At 41.7% G+C, this 13,288-nt stretch overlaps 1 protein-coding gene across 1 annotated transcript in view; it reads left to right on the top strand.

Annotated features, from left to right (window-relative positions):
* The window catches only part of LOC145402635 (voltage-dependent calcium channel subunit alpha-2/delta-1-like), a 440,994-nt gene that overhangs the window by 302,371 nt on the left and 125,335 nt on the right, over positions 1 to 13,288 (top strand). The window contains exons 18-20 of the mRNA XM_080274627.1: positions 3,356 to 3,516; positions 8,478 to 8,611; positions 9,621 to 9,715. Of these exons, the coding sequence (XP_080130753.1) occupies positions 3,356 to 3,516; positions 8,478 to 8,611; positions 9,621 to 9,715 (390 nt within the window). The remainder of the gene's footprint in view (positions 1 to 3,355; positions 3,517 to 8,477; positions 8,612 to 9,620; positions 9,716 to 13,288) is intronic.

The following is a 13,288-nucleotide window of genomic DNA, read 5'->3' as shown; positions in this document are numbered from 1 at the left end:
GGATCGCCCTCGTCATCATCCAACCACTCACGCACATCGTCCACATCAACATCGTTGCCATGCGTACGTAGCCGTGCATGGAAGTCATCCACGTCAAACCCTAGAAAATTGTACTCCACATCCATTCCGAGAAGCAGACGAGACCAACCATTTTCTAGAGTCTTGACAGGGACTTCCTTCCATGCACTGGCCCAGTTGTAGATTGCAGACTTGATGTTGTAGCGGCGAAGGTTTCCCAAAGTCCGCTGGCCTCGCCTGTCCCGTCCCTCCCTGCGGTCGTCCTCGTCCTCGAGAACAACCATCACCTCGTCCAGGAACTTCCTTCGGTATAGGCGCTTTGTTGCCACGATCACTCCTTGGTCCATTGGTTGGATGAGAGCAGTCGTATTAGGTGGCAGAAACATGCACCTAATCCGGCCATTCTCAGCCACCAAGTCCTTGTCGCACAGGTGGGCAGGTGCATTGTCAAGGAGAAGGAGGGCCTTTACCTGGTCGCGCGGGATTCCCAGTGTCTTCGTCTGGTAATTGATGACCTCCTTGACGAAGTGGCGGTGGAACCAGTCTTTGAAGATCTGGGATGTAAACCATGCCTTCAAAGAATGGTACCAGACAACAGGAAGGACATCCATCACCCCATGATGACACCGAGGCTGCTTTGCACGGCCAACAATAACGGGCTTAAGCCGGTGCATGCCATTAGCATTGGCACAACACAAAGCAGATATCCGTTGCTTGGAGAGCCTGCTGCCAGGTACACACTTCTCCGTCTCCTCGGCTGGAGTGTTCGTTGGCAAAGAACGATAGAATAAACCAGTTTCGTCAGCATTGTAGACTTGACTGAGAGTGAGGCCCTCCCTGTCGATCAAGCCCTTCACCTTGTGCCAAAACTCGTCATCTCCATCCTTGTCGATACCAAATCAACGTGGAGCGGTCGATTTCAGTAAACTTGGGAGTAAACATCACCTTCCTCTCCACGTTGTGTTTGTGTCTCGACGAGAAGTCAGCCGTGTACTGCATGAGTTTGTCTCGGGATCTCTTGATATCGAACAAAGTAGATCGGGCCAGGTTGAACTCGCGGAGGATGCGGGAAGAAGACCACCCCGCATCTACTTTCTCCAATATCTCCCGTTTCTTCTCCAGAGTCAACACCACTCTCTTCCTCTTCTCAGGTGGCGGGGCCATCATCACACACACTAATAAGAGGCCCGAGAGCAGCAGGAGTGCCTGCAGCAGGTAAGGAACCACCACAAAAGCGAGCACGTGGGCAGCCATGACGACGAGTGTGCACTCGCGGTGAGAGACAGGCAGAAAGTGTGGAGGATGCAGCAGCTCTCTGTCGGATGTTGGAGGAATGACGCGCCACAACAAAGCTGTCCTGCGCCGCACGCGGCAAGTTCAAATTACAGGCGGGAAAAATTCTTTTTTTTTTTTCTATTTTTTTTGTGGTTTTCGGACCATTTTGGGAATGTTGGATCCCAGGACGATTATGTCCGGTTAGTGGGGATGTTTGGATATTGGGCGTTCGGATATTAGAGGGATTACTGTACGTCATTGTTACTATTCATGTCATGTGTTTTCATTCAATACCAGATTATTGTTTATGTAATTTTTTTTTATTTTTTATAAATAACAGAACAGAGGAAGGAAAAACAAGTGAGTAAAAAAAAAAAAATAATCCATACATCAGATTACTGGTGTCCTCTGTTCATAAAATATCTGTAACAATTAGACTTGAACAGTTGTGGGTTGAAATTTGGAGGGAAACAACTCTGGGGAAGCGAGTTCCAGAGAGATGCAGTTCGGGGAATGAAAGAATTCTGATAGGCAGAAGTTCTGCAATATGGCTGAGTGATATTCCAGTCATGAGCGCTACCAGATGCCCGTGTAGCACAAGGGAAGGCATGGAGAGGTGGCACCATGGACGCAACTTTGTCTGAGCATTTGCCAAAAAAATATCTGTAAAATAATGCAAGGGAGGCAACATTCCTTCTTACTTGCAGGGGAGGTAGTTTATATGTAATGGCAGGGTTGTTAATGGAGTGTACATGGAGTGTTAGTGCCAACTTTAACATATTGATGTGAGACTATGGTGTGGCATGAAAATGAAAAGTCAAGAGTGAGAACAGTAGAGATGGGACTGCTGAGGAATGTACAGTGTGCGGAGTACAGAGAGTGGATAGGATACAAACTAATGTGATTCATAAAAGATGGAGAGTGAGGAAGTCTGTGGACACTAGAATCAAAGAGAATGTTCCGATATGGTATGGTCATGTGGAGAGAATGGATAACAATAGAGTGATGAAAAGTGATGAAAAAGGTATATCTGAGCAAATCTGAAGGAGGGAGGAGGTGAGGTAGGCCAAGAAGAAGGTGGAGGGATATGGTGGATGAGTGTGTGAGAAAGAGAGGTATAGAAGTCGGTGAGGCAAGGGACTGACAAGAGATTGAGCTGGCTGGATAAGTGTTGTGAGAAGTGCATGATCAGGAATTTGGCACCTGTTTTTAACATGACAGCGTCTGGATTGCATCTATCAGATACATTTATGTGAAGCTACAGAATGTGGTGAATGATTTTGGTGTATCAGATAGAACAAGGATTTCAGGGGCTTGAATGATGAGTGTATGGAAGCATGGCCCATTGTAGAAAGCAAAATTGGGCTTTCTGGAGGTTGCTACTCTTCACCCTGCCCAAGACTGGGAAAGGAGGTGTGGATGATGATGATGATGATGATGATGATGATGTAGGCTAATGTAAGTGTTCTTAGCCTATTTAAAAGGCTTGGTAGGTTTGGCTAGGCTATGATTTTGGTTGGTTAGGTGTATTAAATGCATTTTCACCTTAAGAAAAAATCAACTTCTGAGCAGTTTTTCAAAACATAACCCATATGTAAGTGGGGGTGGACCTGTATTTGGAAGGGATACATTTTTCAAGAGAGCTGAATTGGGACCTTGGGAAAGTTTTTAAATTTTCTGCCACACATTAGCCAAATGCCTGTTTCATGTGGAACAATCTGCTCTAATTTATTTGCTTGACAGTTTTCATGGATACATGAACCATGTAAAGTAAGAATCTACTGTATAAAATAAAAAGATGTCCTTGGAATGAAGGGGTTAAGGTAATAGTGTTCCAAGTTCTCATTTTGTATAACTAAAAGTATTCTAGTCATTTACTACCTTCAGGAACTGGGAAAATTTTTCACGGCTTAAATGAGCTGAACTGCAGTAGCATAACATTGGATAGTGTACACCCTAGGCACTTCTGATTTCAAAAATGATTTTATGGGATTGGTTGTTCCTATAAATTACAAATTCATTTTATATAATTATACTCTCCCTTCCATACACAAACACACAGCCAAAAGGAGTTTGTGAGTTCCTGGCAGGACCCATGGAACAATGTGGGTTTGAGGCGGGGTGGAATGAGCAAGCATGCATCAATCATACCACACTTGGAAGGGGCCTTTATCTCTGCTCCGGTGTTTGTGATGAAGAATGAACGTGAGGCCCTGGCTGCAGGTGAGTAATTAAGAGAAAAAGATGTTGATATATGTTTGAGAGAAGGGGTTGGGTAAGAGTAGAAGAGAGAAAGAGAGAGAGAGAGGATATTATAGTTACCAGTGAGATACCTTCATACCACATCTTGAACAGGCTTATCTGGCTGCCTCAGTGTTTTTGAAAAAGAGTAACCATGAGGGCGTGGCTGCTGATGAAAAGGTTAGAGAGGTAGGAGGTTGGGAGTTTTGGGTATATAAATGTGTAAGAGAGAAACATAGACACATCCTCATACCATATTTTGAAGTGATGTTTCTATATACGCGAGTGTTTTTATGGAAGAAAGACCATGAGATCCTGGTTGAGGTTAGGAAGGTGAAGGGCAAAAAGTTTGAGCACTGAATGATGTGAAAGAGAGAATATTTGATCCAGCCACATTATGCATTTCATAAGGGGCCTTTCTCTGTGTTGCTAATAGTAAGAAAGTTGATAAGATAGGAATAGTGTTAGACAGGAGACCGGGAAGGGTTTGGGGCAGTTATAAGTTTTGAGAGAGAAAATACTTGAGAGGCTCACATGCTAGATCTTTAAGGGCATTTCTTTCACTTTCCTTGTGTTCGTAAAACTTGAGGTGAGGTCAGAGGAAAAGGATTATAGTTGGATGGGAGATTAGAAAGATTTATGTGTGAATTCTGTCCAAAAAGAAACCAAAATTTTTAAATAGCACACCAACTAGCTGTCATAGCATGATTATGATGGGAGCTCTGTGTTGTGGCAACTTTGAGCATTAATCTGATACTAGCCGCATCATGCTACGTTGCTTAGTCTTGAAGGTAAATGCACTTGAGTGAACGTGTTTAGTGCACTTGGCAAGGTTTCGTGTCTCTTCTATCAATTGAATTTGGCGACCTTTCAAGGTGGATTTCAGCTTTGAGGAAAAATAAATAAAAGTCCACAGGGGCCAAATCCGGATGGTAGGGTGGCTGGGGGATGACAGTCGTCTCGTGCTTTGCCGAAAGGTCACGGATAAATAGCGATGCATGAGCAGGTGCATTGTCATGGTACAGCATCCAGGTATTATTTGTTCACACCTCAGGCCACTTCTTTGCACTGCCTCCTTCAAATGCTTCAGGATGTCCAAGCACAACTCTTCATTGGCTGTCTGACCATGTGTAACAGATGGATGATGAATAACTCCCATCCAGTAAAAAAGATGGTCAACATCACCTTCACATTTGAGTGACTCTGATGTGCCGTTTTTTTTTGGTCACAGTGACAGTGTTCCAACCCACTGCGACAACTGCCTTTTTGTTTTGTCGTGGTTGCCATACACCCACATTTCATCACCTGTTATGAGATTTTTCAGACAGTTTTCATCATCACTGGAACAACCAAACAGCTCCTGCTTGACTGTGACACGGTTCTCTTTTCACTTATCTGTCAACTGACGCGACATAAATTTTGTGCCAACACAGTGCATTTTCATTTTTTCAGCTAAAATTATGTGGCATGAAGTTTTACAGGTACCTACTTCTTTTGAAACTTCACATACTGTCTGAAGATGATTTTCATGGATCACAGCATGCACTTTCTCATTGTGATCGTCGTCTGTTGATGAGAAAGGCTGTTGATTTAGGATCATCTTTGGTGGATGTTCTTCCTGATTTGAACCGCTGGTACCACATGTGACACTGTGTACATCTCAGACAATCCTTCCCATAAGTCTGTTGCAAGATTTGAAGTCTTTGTAAAAGTACCTTTCATTCTGAGACAGAATTTCACATTCTCAAGATCCTTCATTGTTCACCTTGCAACAGATTGCCAATGCACTAAACACACATTCACTCAAGCTTGTTTACTTCGATGACTAAGTGACGTGGTATGATGCAACTAGTGTTAGACAAAAGCTTAAAGTAACTGCTACATAATGCTCCTGTCATAGTTACACTACACTGGCTAGTTGGTGCACTATTTAAAAAATTTGGTTTCTTTTGGACAGACCTTGTTTATACAGTATTAGAGTGTAAAAAAGAGAATGTTGGGACCACCCACTTACCAGATCTTGGAAGTGACCCTTTTCCCTGTCCCAGGAGGCAATGAAGTCGGAAAGAAAGGCATTGTGTTTGACTGAAAGTTGGGAAAGCCGTGAATATGTATAAAGGAGAGAGAGAGAGAGAGAGACTAATAAGATATCTACATACCTCATCTTGAAAGTGCTGTCCCTATGTTTGCAAGGAAAAATTACTGTTAGTCCTTGGCTAAATGTGTGGAGGGGGGGGAGTGAAAGTACTAGGAATAGGCATGAGGTAAGGAAGGTTTGTGTATACTGTACTGTATACAGTAAAATGGGTGTGACAGGCTTTATAGAGCCACCAATATACCACATCTTAAATATGTCATTCTACCCCAATTTTTGTGAAGAAGAATGGCCATGAAGGCTTTGCTGCTGCCGAGGAGTCAGAAGGATAGGAATAGGGCTAGACAGGAGGTTGGGAAGGGTTTGGGTGTAATGAATTCTTGTTATAATGTATTGGTGACATATTCCAATATATCTCTTAACTTTCCTCTTCCAACTGGTACAGGTACTCTGAACTGGGGGAGGAATACTTGGCTGCCAAGTGTAGGGCTAGAAGAGAGGTATACAGGGCGAAGTCTGAGTCACAGAGACTTTTACTTGATAACCTAAATCATGGGGGAAAGGAAAAATATGATATTTAAGGTGGCATATCAGATGAAGAGGGATAATCGGGATATTACAGGTGGGCAGTGTGTGAAGAATGATGAAGGAAGGATAGTGGTGAACAGTGAGGATATTAAAGATGCATGGAGAGAGCATTATAGCCGGTTGTTGAATGAGGAGTTTGACTGGGACAGGGAAGGTTTGGAGCAGATCCAGTGTTTGGCCCTTGGCCTTTGATTGATGCTGCTACTGTGAGTGAGGCAATAGGCAGGATGAAGGTGGGGAAGGCAGCAGGTGTGTCTGGGTTGACTGCCGAAATGTTGAAGGCCTCAGGAGCTATAGGGGTGAGGTTAGTCACTGACCTGATAAATATGATTATTTATGAGTGTGTTGTCCCAGATGACTGGCTGAAGAGTGTAATTGTAAATGTGTATAAAGGGAAGGGTGATGCCCTGGAAAGAGGAAATTATACAGGTATAAAGCTTTTAGATCAGATAATGAAGGTAATGGAGAGAGTTTTAGAAGGTATGATTAGATAAAGAGTGACTATTGATGAGATGCAGTTTGGGTTTATGCCAGGTAGGGGGACCACTGATGCCATATTCTTTGTTCGACAGCTTCAGGAAAAATATATTGGTAAGAAAAGGGATCTGTGTTTTGTTTTTGTTGATTTGGAAAAGGCCTTTGACAGAGTCCCTAGAGAGTTGGTGAAGTGAGCAATGAGAAAGCTTGGCTAGGAGTGGCTGGTTAGAGTGGTTATAGCTATGCATGTGGGTGCTCACACCCAGGTAAGAGTGAATGGAGATTTGAGTGATGAGTTTTCCATGAACGTTGGTGTGCATCAGGGGTCAGTTTTGAGTCCCGTGTTGTTTGTCATGGTACTTGAAGCCCTCTCACATGACTTCAGAAACAGACTCCCGTGGGAGATGTTGTATGCTGATGATTTGGTGTTGATTGAAGAGAACGAAAGGGAGGCGAAAGAAAGATTTAGGAAGTGGAGAGATGGTATGGGGCTTAAGGGTAAATGCAGATAAAACAAAAGTGATGATATCTAGGGTTGGTGGCGGTACTGTCAGAGACAAGGCAGAGTGGCCATGTGCAGTTTGCCACAAAAGCATGGGAAGTAATTCCAGCTTGTGTGGTGTTTGTGATAAATGGGTGCACAGGAGATGTAGTGGTATCAGAGGTACACTGCGAGATAATGCTGATTTTATGTGTACAGCGTGTCGGGGAGAGTAGGTGGAGATTGTCAGGCGTGAAAGGATTGAACTTGCTGGTGAGTCTCTTGTGTGTGTGGAAGAGTTTTGTTATTTGGGAGACATGTTGTGTGCTGGAGGAGGGGCTGGAGCTGGCTCTGTGGCTAGGGTGAGAAGTGGTTGGAAGAAGTTCAGGGAGCTCTTGCCTCTCCTGATATTGAGAGGCCTCTCCCTATGTGCTTAGGGGTCTTTGTATCCAGCATGTGTTAGAAGTGTGTTGCTGTATGGTAGTGAGACCTGTGCAGTAAAGGAGGAGGATATTCGCAGGCTCAGATGTACAGAAATGGCAATGATTAAGTGGATGTGTAGTGCATCCCTGCATGCAAGGTCTGTGGGGCTGTGTTTATGATGGAAGAGTTGAGAGGTAGGATGGGACTGGAGTGTATTAGTGTTATGATGAGGAGAGGTAAATTGAGATGGTTTGGGCATGTGGAGAGGATGGGGGATGATTGGGTGAGGAAGGTGAGAAGTGTTAATGTTGTGGGTGGGGTTATGAGAGGTAGACCGAGAAAGACATGAGACGAGGTCATTAAGTGTGACCTCAGGGTTAAGGGACTGAACGGGGAGCTGCAATAGATTGTGCAGCATGGAGAGCCGCCATTAGGTGACCAAGGCTGATGCATGCAATCATGTTAGAGCCTTTAAAAATGAAACGAAATGAAACAAAACAATCCCATCTCTCCACCTCATCCTTGGTCTTCCCCTCCCCTCCTTTGCCCCACATACTAATATACTCTTCTAGCCAGTCTCTCACTTTCCTTTCATCCCACATAGCCAAAGCATCTCAGGGCACTCCTCCTGCCAGTTATTCTGTTTACTGACACCCCATCCTTGGTGGATGGAGGTAGAGGATGGTGCAATGAGGTAAGAGATGAGCTGAAGTGGTATATGAATGAGGGTGACGTGAGTTGAAGGAGTGCAGCCTGGTGATGGAGGACAGGGTGATGTGAAGGCAATTTGTTTGTAGTTACCCCTTTTAGGACGAATGTGTCTGGCTGTAGATTGATACACCATAAATTTACACACCATAACAACTTTGTCCTTCTCAGTGGTGGGTGTGAACGTGACGGAGCAGAAACTGCGTAAGGAGTTTCAGGAGCAAATGAAAAACTTTGACCCCGAGTCATACATCTTCCTGCTGGTCGATGATGGTGGCTTCATTGTCACTTCTACCAGAGACACTGTATGAGCTTTTTGGTGTTTTTTACATTTGCAGAATTAGCTTATATTCATTATCACATAGCAATAATCTTATTTCTTTGATATATAATGAACATGGTAGTTGCAAAGGTCCTATGATTAATATCTACCAAAGTTTCCTGGTTATTATGATATGACCAAATTATTTTTCAGTTGATGAGAGTGATATTAGGATAATTGACAATAAAATGGCAGGAAAATTTTATCGTTATCTTTATTAGTTCAGGCATCATATGGATATAAAGACTGCCACACTTAGACTTATTTTGATTGAATTTTGATGTTTTAAATTAAGTGCTGAGGCAGTTATTGAGCGTGCCTAATATTAAAATTTTTCAGTGGTGTAGTACTGTAGCTGCTGTATATACTGCATATGAATATGCTGATGAAAGATTTGTAACTTAGTAATAGGTAACTTATTTGGATTTTTAAGATTAAAACCTTGTCATTGCTCCATGGAGTACTGCTTTCATTATTATTGAATGACTGTATCAGAATATGCTAGTGAAAAATTTGAAGTTCAATACTGTAACTGCTGAAATCAGTCACTTCATTGTAGTAATGCCTTCATGCTTTGCTTGCTGTCGTAAGATGATGATGTTAAGTTTGGGAGAGATATTTCAAACTGGAAGGATCAGACATAGCTTTCATTAAGCCCCCTGATAGAAAAGGTCTGTCCAAAGCTGGAAAAAGTCATTGGAGGCAGCAAGAAAAGTTTCAGGCTCATAAGTCAGATGGTGCATTTTAATTTTAATCTTGCTACTGCCAGATGATTTTTCCCAACTTGGGAGAGCCCCTCCATAATGAAAGTCATCAATGAAGCTTGCATCGTATCCTGCCAATTCAAAAAGTCTCTCAAGCTTAAAAAAAAATGCCTTGAGATAGGTAGAATGAAATATGGAGTAGATCATTGGATTGAAGCAGTTAAAATGTTGTCCTTAGAGTTAAGGGTTTAATGGGTAAATCCCTTCTCATTTTTCAAATTCCTAAAGCTCTACAAGACAACTGAACAGAAGCTCCAAGGACAGTTCATTGGGGAGCTGGACTTCCCTCTCCTGGACGACCTGGTTGATTTGGGGATGTACAGGTATAGTTCTTTCACCTTCACCTGGCTTGTATTTCATCCTTCTGAAGCTTATTTCACATAACTAAATAGCAGAAGAATATAATGCTATGGCTCCATGTCTTTCCCATAGCACATCTCAGTAGTAAGTCAATAGAGAGGTGGTCTGCTGTCCTTATGATAGAAGTTTGATTCCTGGATGAGGTAAGGAACAGTTTAAGGGTTTGTAGCTTGTTAAAGCAGAGTTTACTGCTTTACCATGAAACCCACTGACATATTGTAAAAACATCCCTGCTGATACCAATACAGACGGCCTGTATGAGACAGCCCTCATGTACACATACCGAACGAGACGCAGCTGTATATACACTAAACTTTTGATATACCAAACCCTCTATTAATGAATTTCAGTCTTAACAGCCACCTTGAGCTGGCCAGACAATACCGTTATGTTCATTTAATGAATTTTTTTTGGTAAAAGAAAGGTTACATGGGAAACCCCAACCAGCATGGTGTCCCTCCACACACACACACACACACACACACACACACACACACACACACACACACACACACACACACACACACACACACACACACACACACACACACACACACACACACACACACACCGAGAGAGAGAGCAGACGCACGTTTGACACCGCTCTACACCTGGCCAACTTGGCCAGCGGCATTACCTAAATAAGTATCTTTATATGAATCAAGCTCTGTACTGTACAAGGTTAGACTAAATGGTGTTCTAATATAAAAAAGAAGAAGTTTTAAGTAAGACTTGGTCAAACAGAAAAGTAAACAAGCAGCGCAAGAATGCGCACAGTCAGCTGATCGTTGTTTAGTCTACAATCTGCCCCAGGGAATTTAAGTACACTCAACCCTCGGCTATCACGGGTTCCGCTATAGCGTATCTCACTATCACGTCTATATAAAAAACTAACCAAATACCTTTATCACGCACTAAATGCCTGCTATCACGCACCGCAAATGTTCGAAAATTTCAAAAAGGCCAGGCTCCAGTGCTCCACCCAGCCAACAAAAGCTTCACTCCGTGATTGGTCGTGTGACATCAGTGCCAGGCGAGCACTGATTGGCCGCCTGACTGAGTCTCCTGCCCGCCAAACCATTCAAGTGCGCGCCCTCAGACCGTGAACAGTGATAGCGAGAACAATAACCTTTTTTATGATAAGACCATGGCCAACGTTCCCCCTCCCCGTCCCCCTACCATCACCCAACATAATGCTACAGCACCTGGCAGGGAAATAAAGAAGAGGAAGAACCTATGTTATGCAGATAAACTGGAAATGTGAAACTTATAGAGAATGGTGAGACCAAGCGAAGTGTGGGGAAAAAACATAATATCAATGAATCAACTGTGAGGGATATTTATAAGAATCGTGATCACATCATAAGACATGCTCATTTTTAGACTATTATATATTAATATGTGGTACAAAAAAGGTATCTTAGGGGTAAATATTGAGGTCATGGCACCAATTAGAATTATTACCATAAGTTCTTCAATTCGGCTATCACAGTTTCAGCTATAGTGCAGCCATAGCGGGACCAATTGGGAGTGATAGCTGAGGGTTGAGTGTACTATATGTGCTTTTAGTACTGCAAAATGACCACATACTTTAGTAAAGCAAATTTGGAAAAGAAAAGGAATAGAGGTAGAAAGCAGGATGATGATTTCTACCAAGAACTTGTTGAAATGGAGACTCACAACAAACTGGTTGAACGTGTACACAGGTTTGAGATGGCTTTTCAAAATGAGATTGATGAAATTAAGAAATAGGTGCACTTGCAAAAGGAAGAAATAGAAAAATTTTGAAAGGAAGTCAACAAGAAAGACACGGCCATAAATGAGCTAACAGTTGAAGTGGGTACACTTAGGAGGAAAATTAGTGAAATGGCAAGTACAGTAGTCAACCACGAAAGTATTATGGAAGAGTTAAAAAATGATACAGAGACAATTAGGTACGTAAGCCGTCTGATAGGTCAGAGCAGTGATACTGAGGAGAAGATAACACAGGTGAATGAAGCTGTGCAAAGCTACAAAAATGATGTGGAAACCACTTATGCTGCAATGGTGAAAGTATAGAAAGACTTGGAAACAAGGGTGGAAGAAAAAAGCATTAAAAAGTAAGTGAAAAGAATAATCCAAAACAATTCTAAGTTAGTCAGAGATTCAGTAGATATTAACAAGTCTATAGTAATCACTGGTATAGAAGAGGAATAAGTAAAAAACAAGATCTCAAGAGACAAAAAGGAGATGGCAAATGTAATGGGCATATTGAAAGAAGTATCAGAGGAAATCTGTAGTAAAGACATAGAGGAACACAAAAAGTTAGGGAAATACGAGAAAAGTAAGTCAAGACCCCTAAAGGTAACCTTCCAGAGTGTAAACACCTTGGAGGAGATACTAATAAATGCAAAGAATCTTATGGAAAAAGAGGAGTTCAAAAATGTATGGATAAAAAGATGCCTAACACAAGAGGAACTGGAATTACTGAAAGAGAAGAGGGAGGAAGCAAAAAACAAAAATGAGAGAAGATCAGAGGAGGAGAAGAATACATTTTTTTACAAAGTAATTGGATTGCAGGTACGAAAGTGGTACATAAAGAGGAGGGAATAAAAAGGAGGAAGGTAGTAGAACCAAATCATGACAAGTATATAAACAAGATGATAAAGTTGATGTACTCAAATGTGGATGGAATGGTATCTAAATTATTAGAGATGAATGATTATGTCAGAGAAAATGAACCACATATAATATGCCTAACTGAAACAAAATGAACACCAAGGATATCGAATGACATCCTAAACTTGGAGGAATATAATATATGGAGAAGAGATAGAAACTTAAAAAAAGGAGGAGGAATTATAATATTAACTAAGAAAAATCTAAAAGTCAAAGAAATAGAATTAGATATACCCCTACAAGTAGAACTGATTGCAGTAGAGATAAATACATCTGAGGGGAAAATAATTGTAGCCAATTTGTACATGCCACCCAGATCAGACACATGGGAAAGAACGAATATGACGACCTGGCGGAGAGTACAATTCAGAGTTTAAGAGCATTACTACATAAAATGGAAGAGAAATCGAAAAGAATTGTACTAACTGGAGATTTTAATACAAATATAAATTGGAATACTCTAGATATAATAAGCCAAGAAAGCTGTTGGGACCAAAAACTCCTGGATCTCGTGCAAGAGTTTTTCCTAACGCAACATTGAAGGGAAAGCACCAGAAAAAGAGGCCTCGATGTACCTTCAATGCTAGATCTCTTATTTACTAGGCAAGAAAACGATATTGATAATTTAATATATCACCCTCCATTCGGCAAAAGCGACCATGCAGTACTAAATTGCAATTTCAGGATTGCATATGACATAGATAACAGCAATGAAAGTTATCATGACCTAAAGAAGTACTTAGTAATTGCTTGGGAAAAGGAGCTTAGAGGACAAGATTTAAATGACCTATATATGAAAAATTCTGTGAACTTCTTAGTAATTGCTTGGGAAGCAGAAAAGAAAATAAAGAATTGGTTCAATACAGAATGTAAAAAAT

The sequence above is a fragment of the Coenobita brevimanus genome, chromosome 58 (assembly GCF_032717465.1).
Source record: "Coenobita brevimanus isolate Jiangsu-jjx chromosome 58, ASM3271746v2, whole genome shotgun sequence".
Lineage (NCBI taxonomy): Eukaryota > Metazoa > Arthropoda > Malacostraca > Decapoda > Coenobitidae > Coenobita > Coenobita brevimanus.
Note: the sequence above shows the minus strand (reverse complement) of the source record. Positions and strands in the feature narration are given on the sequence as shown.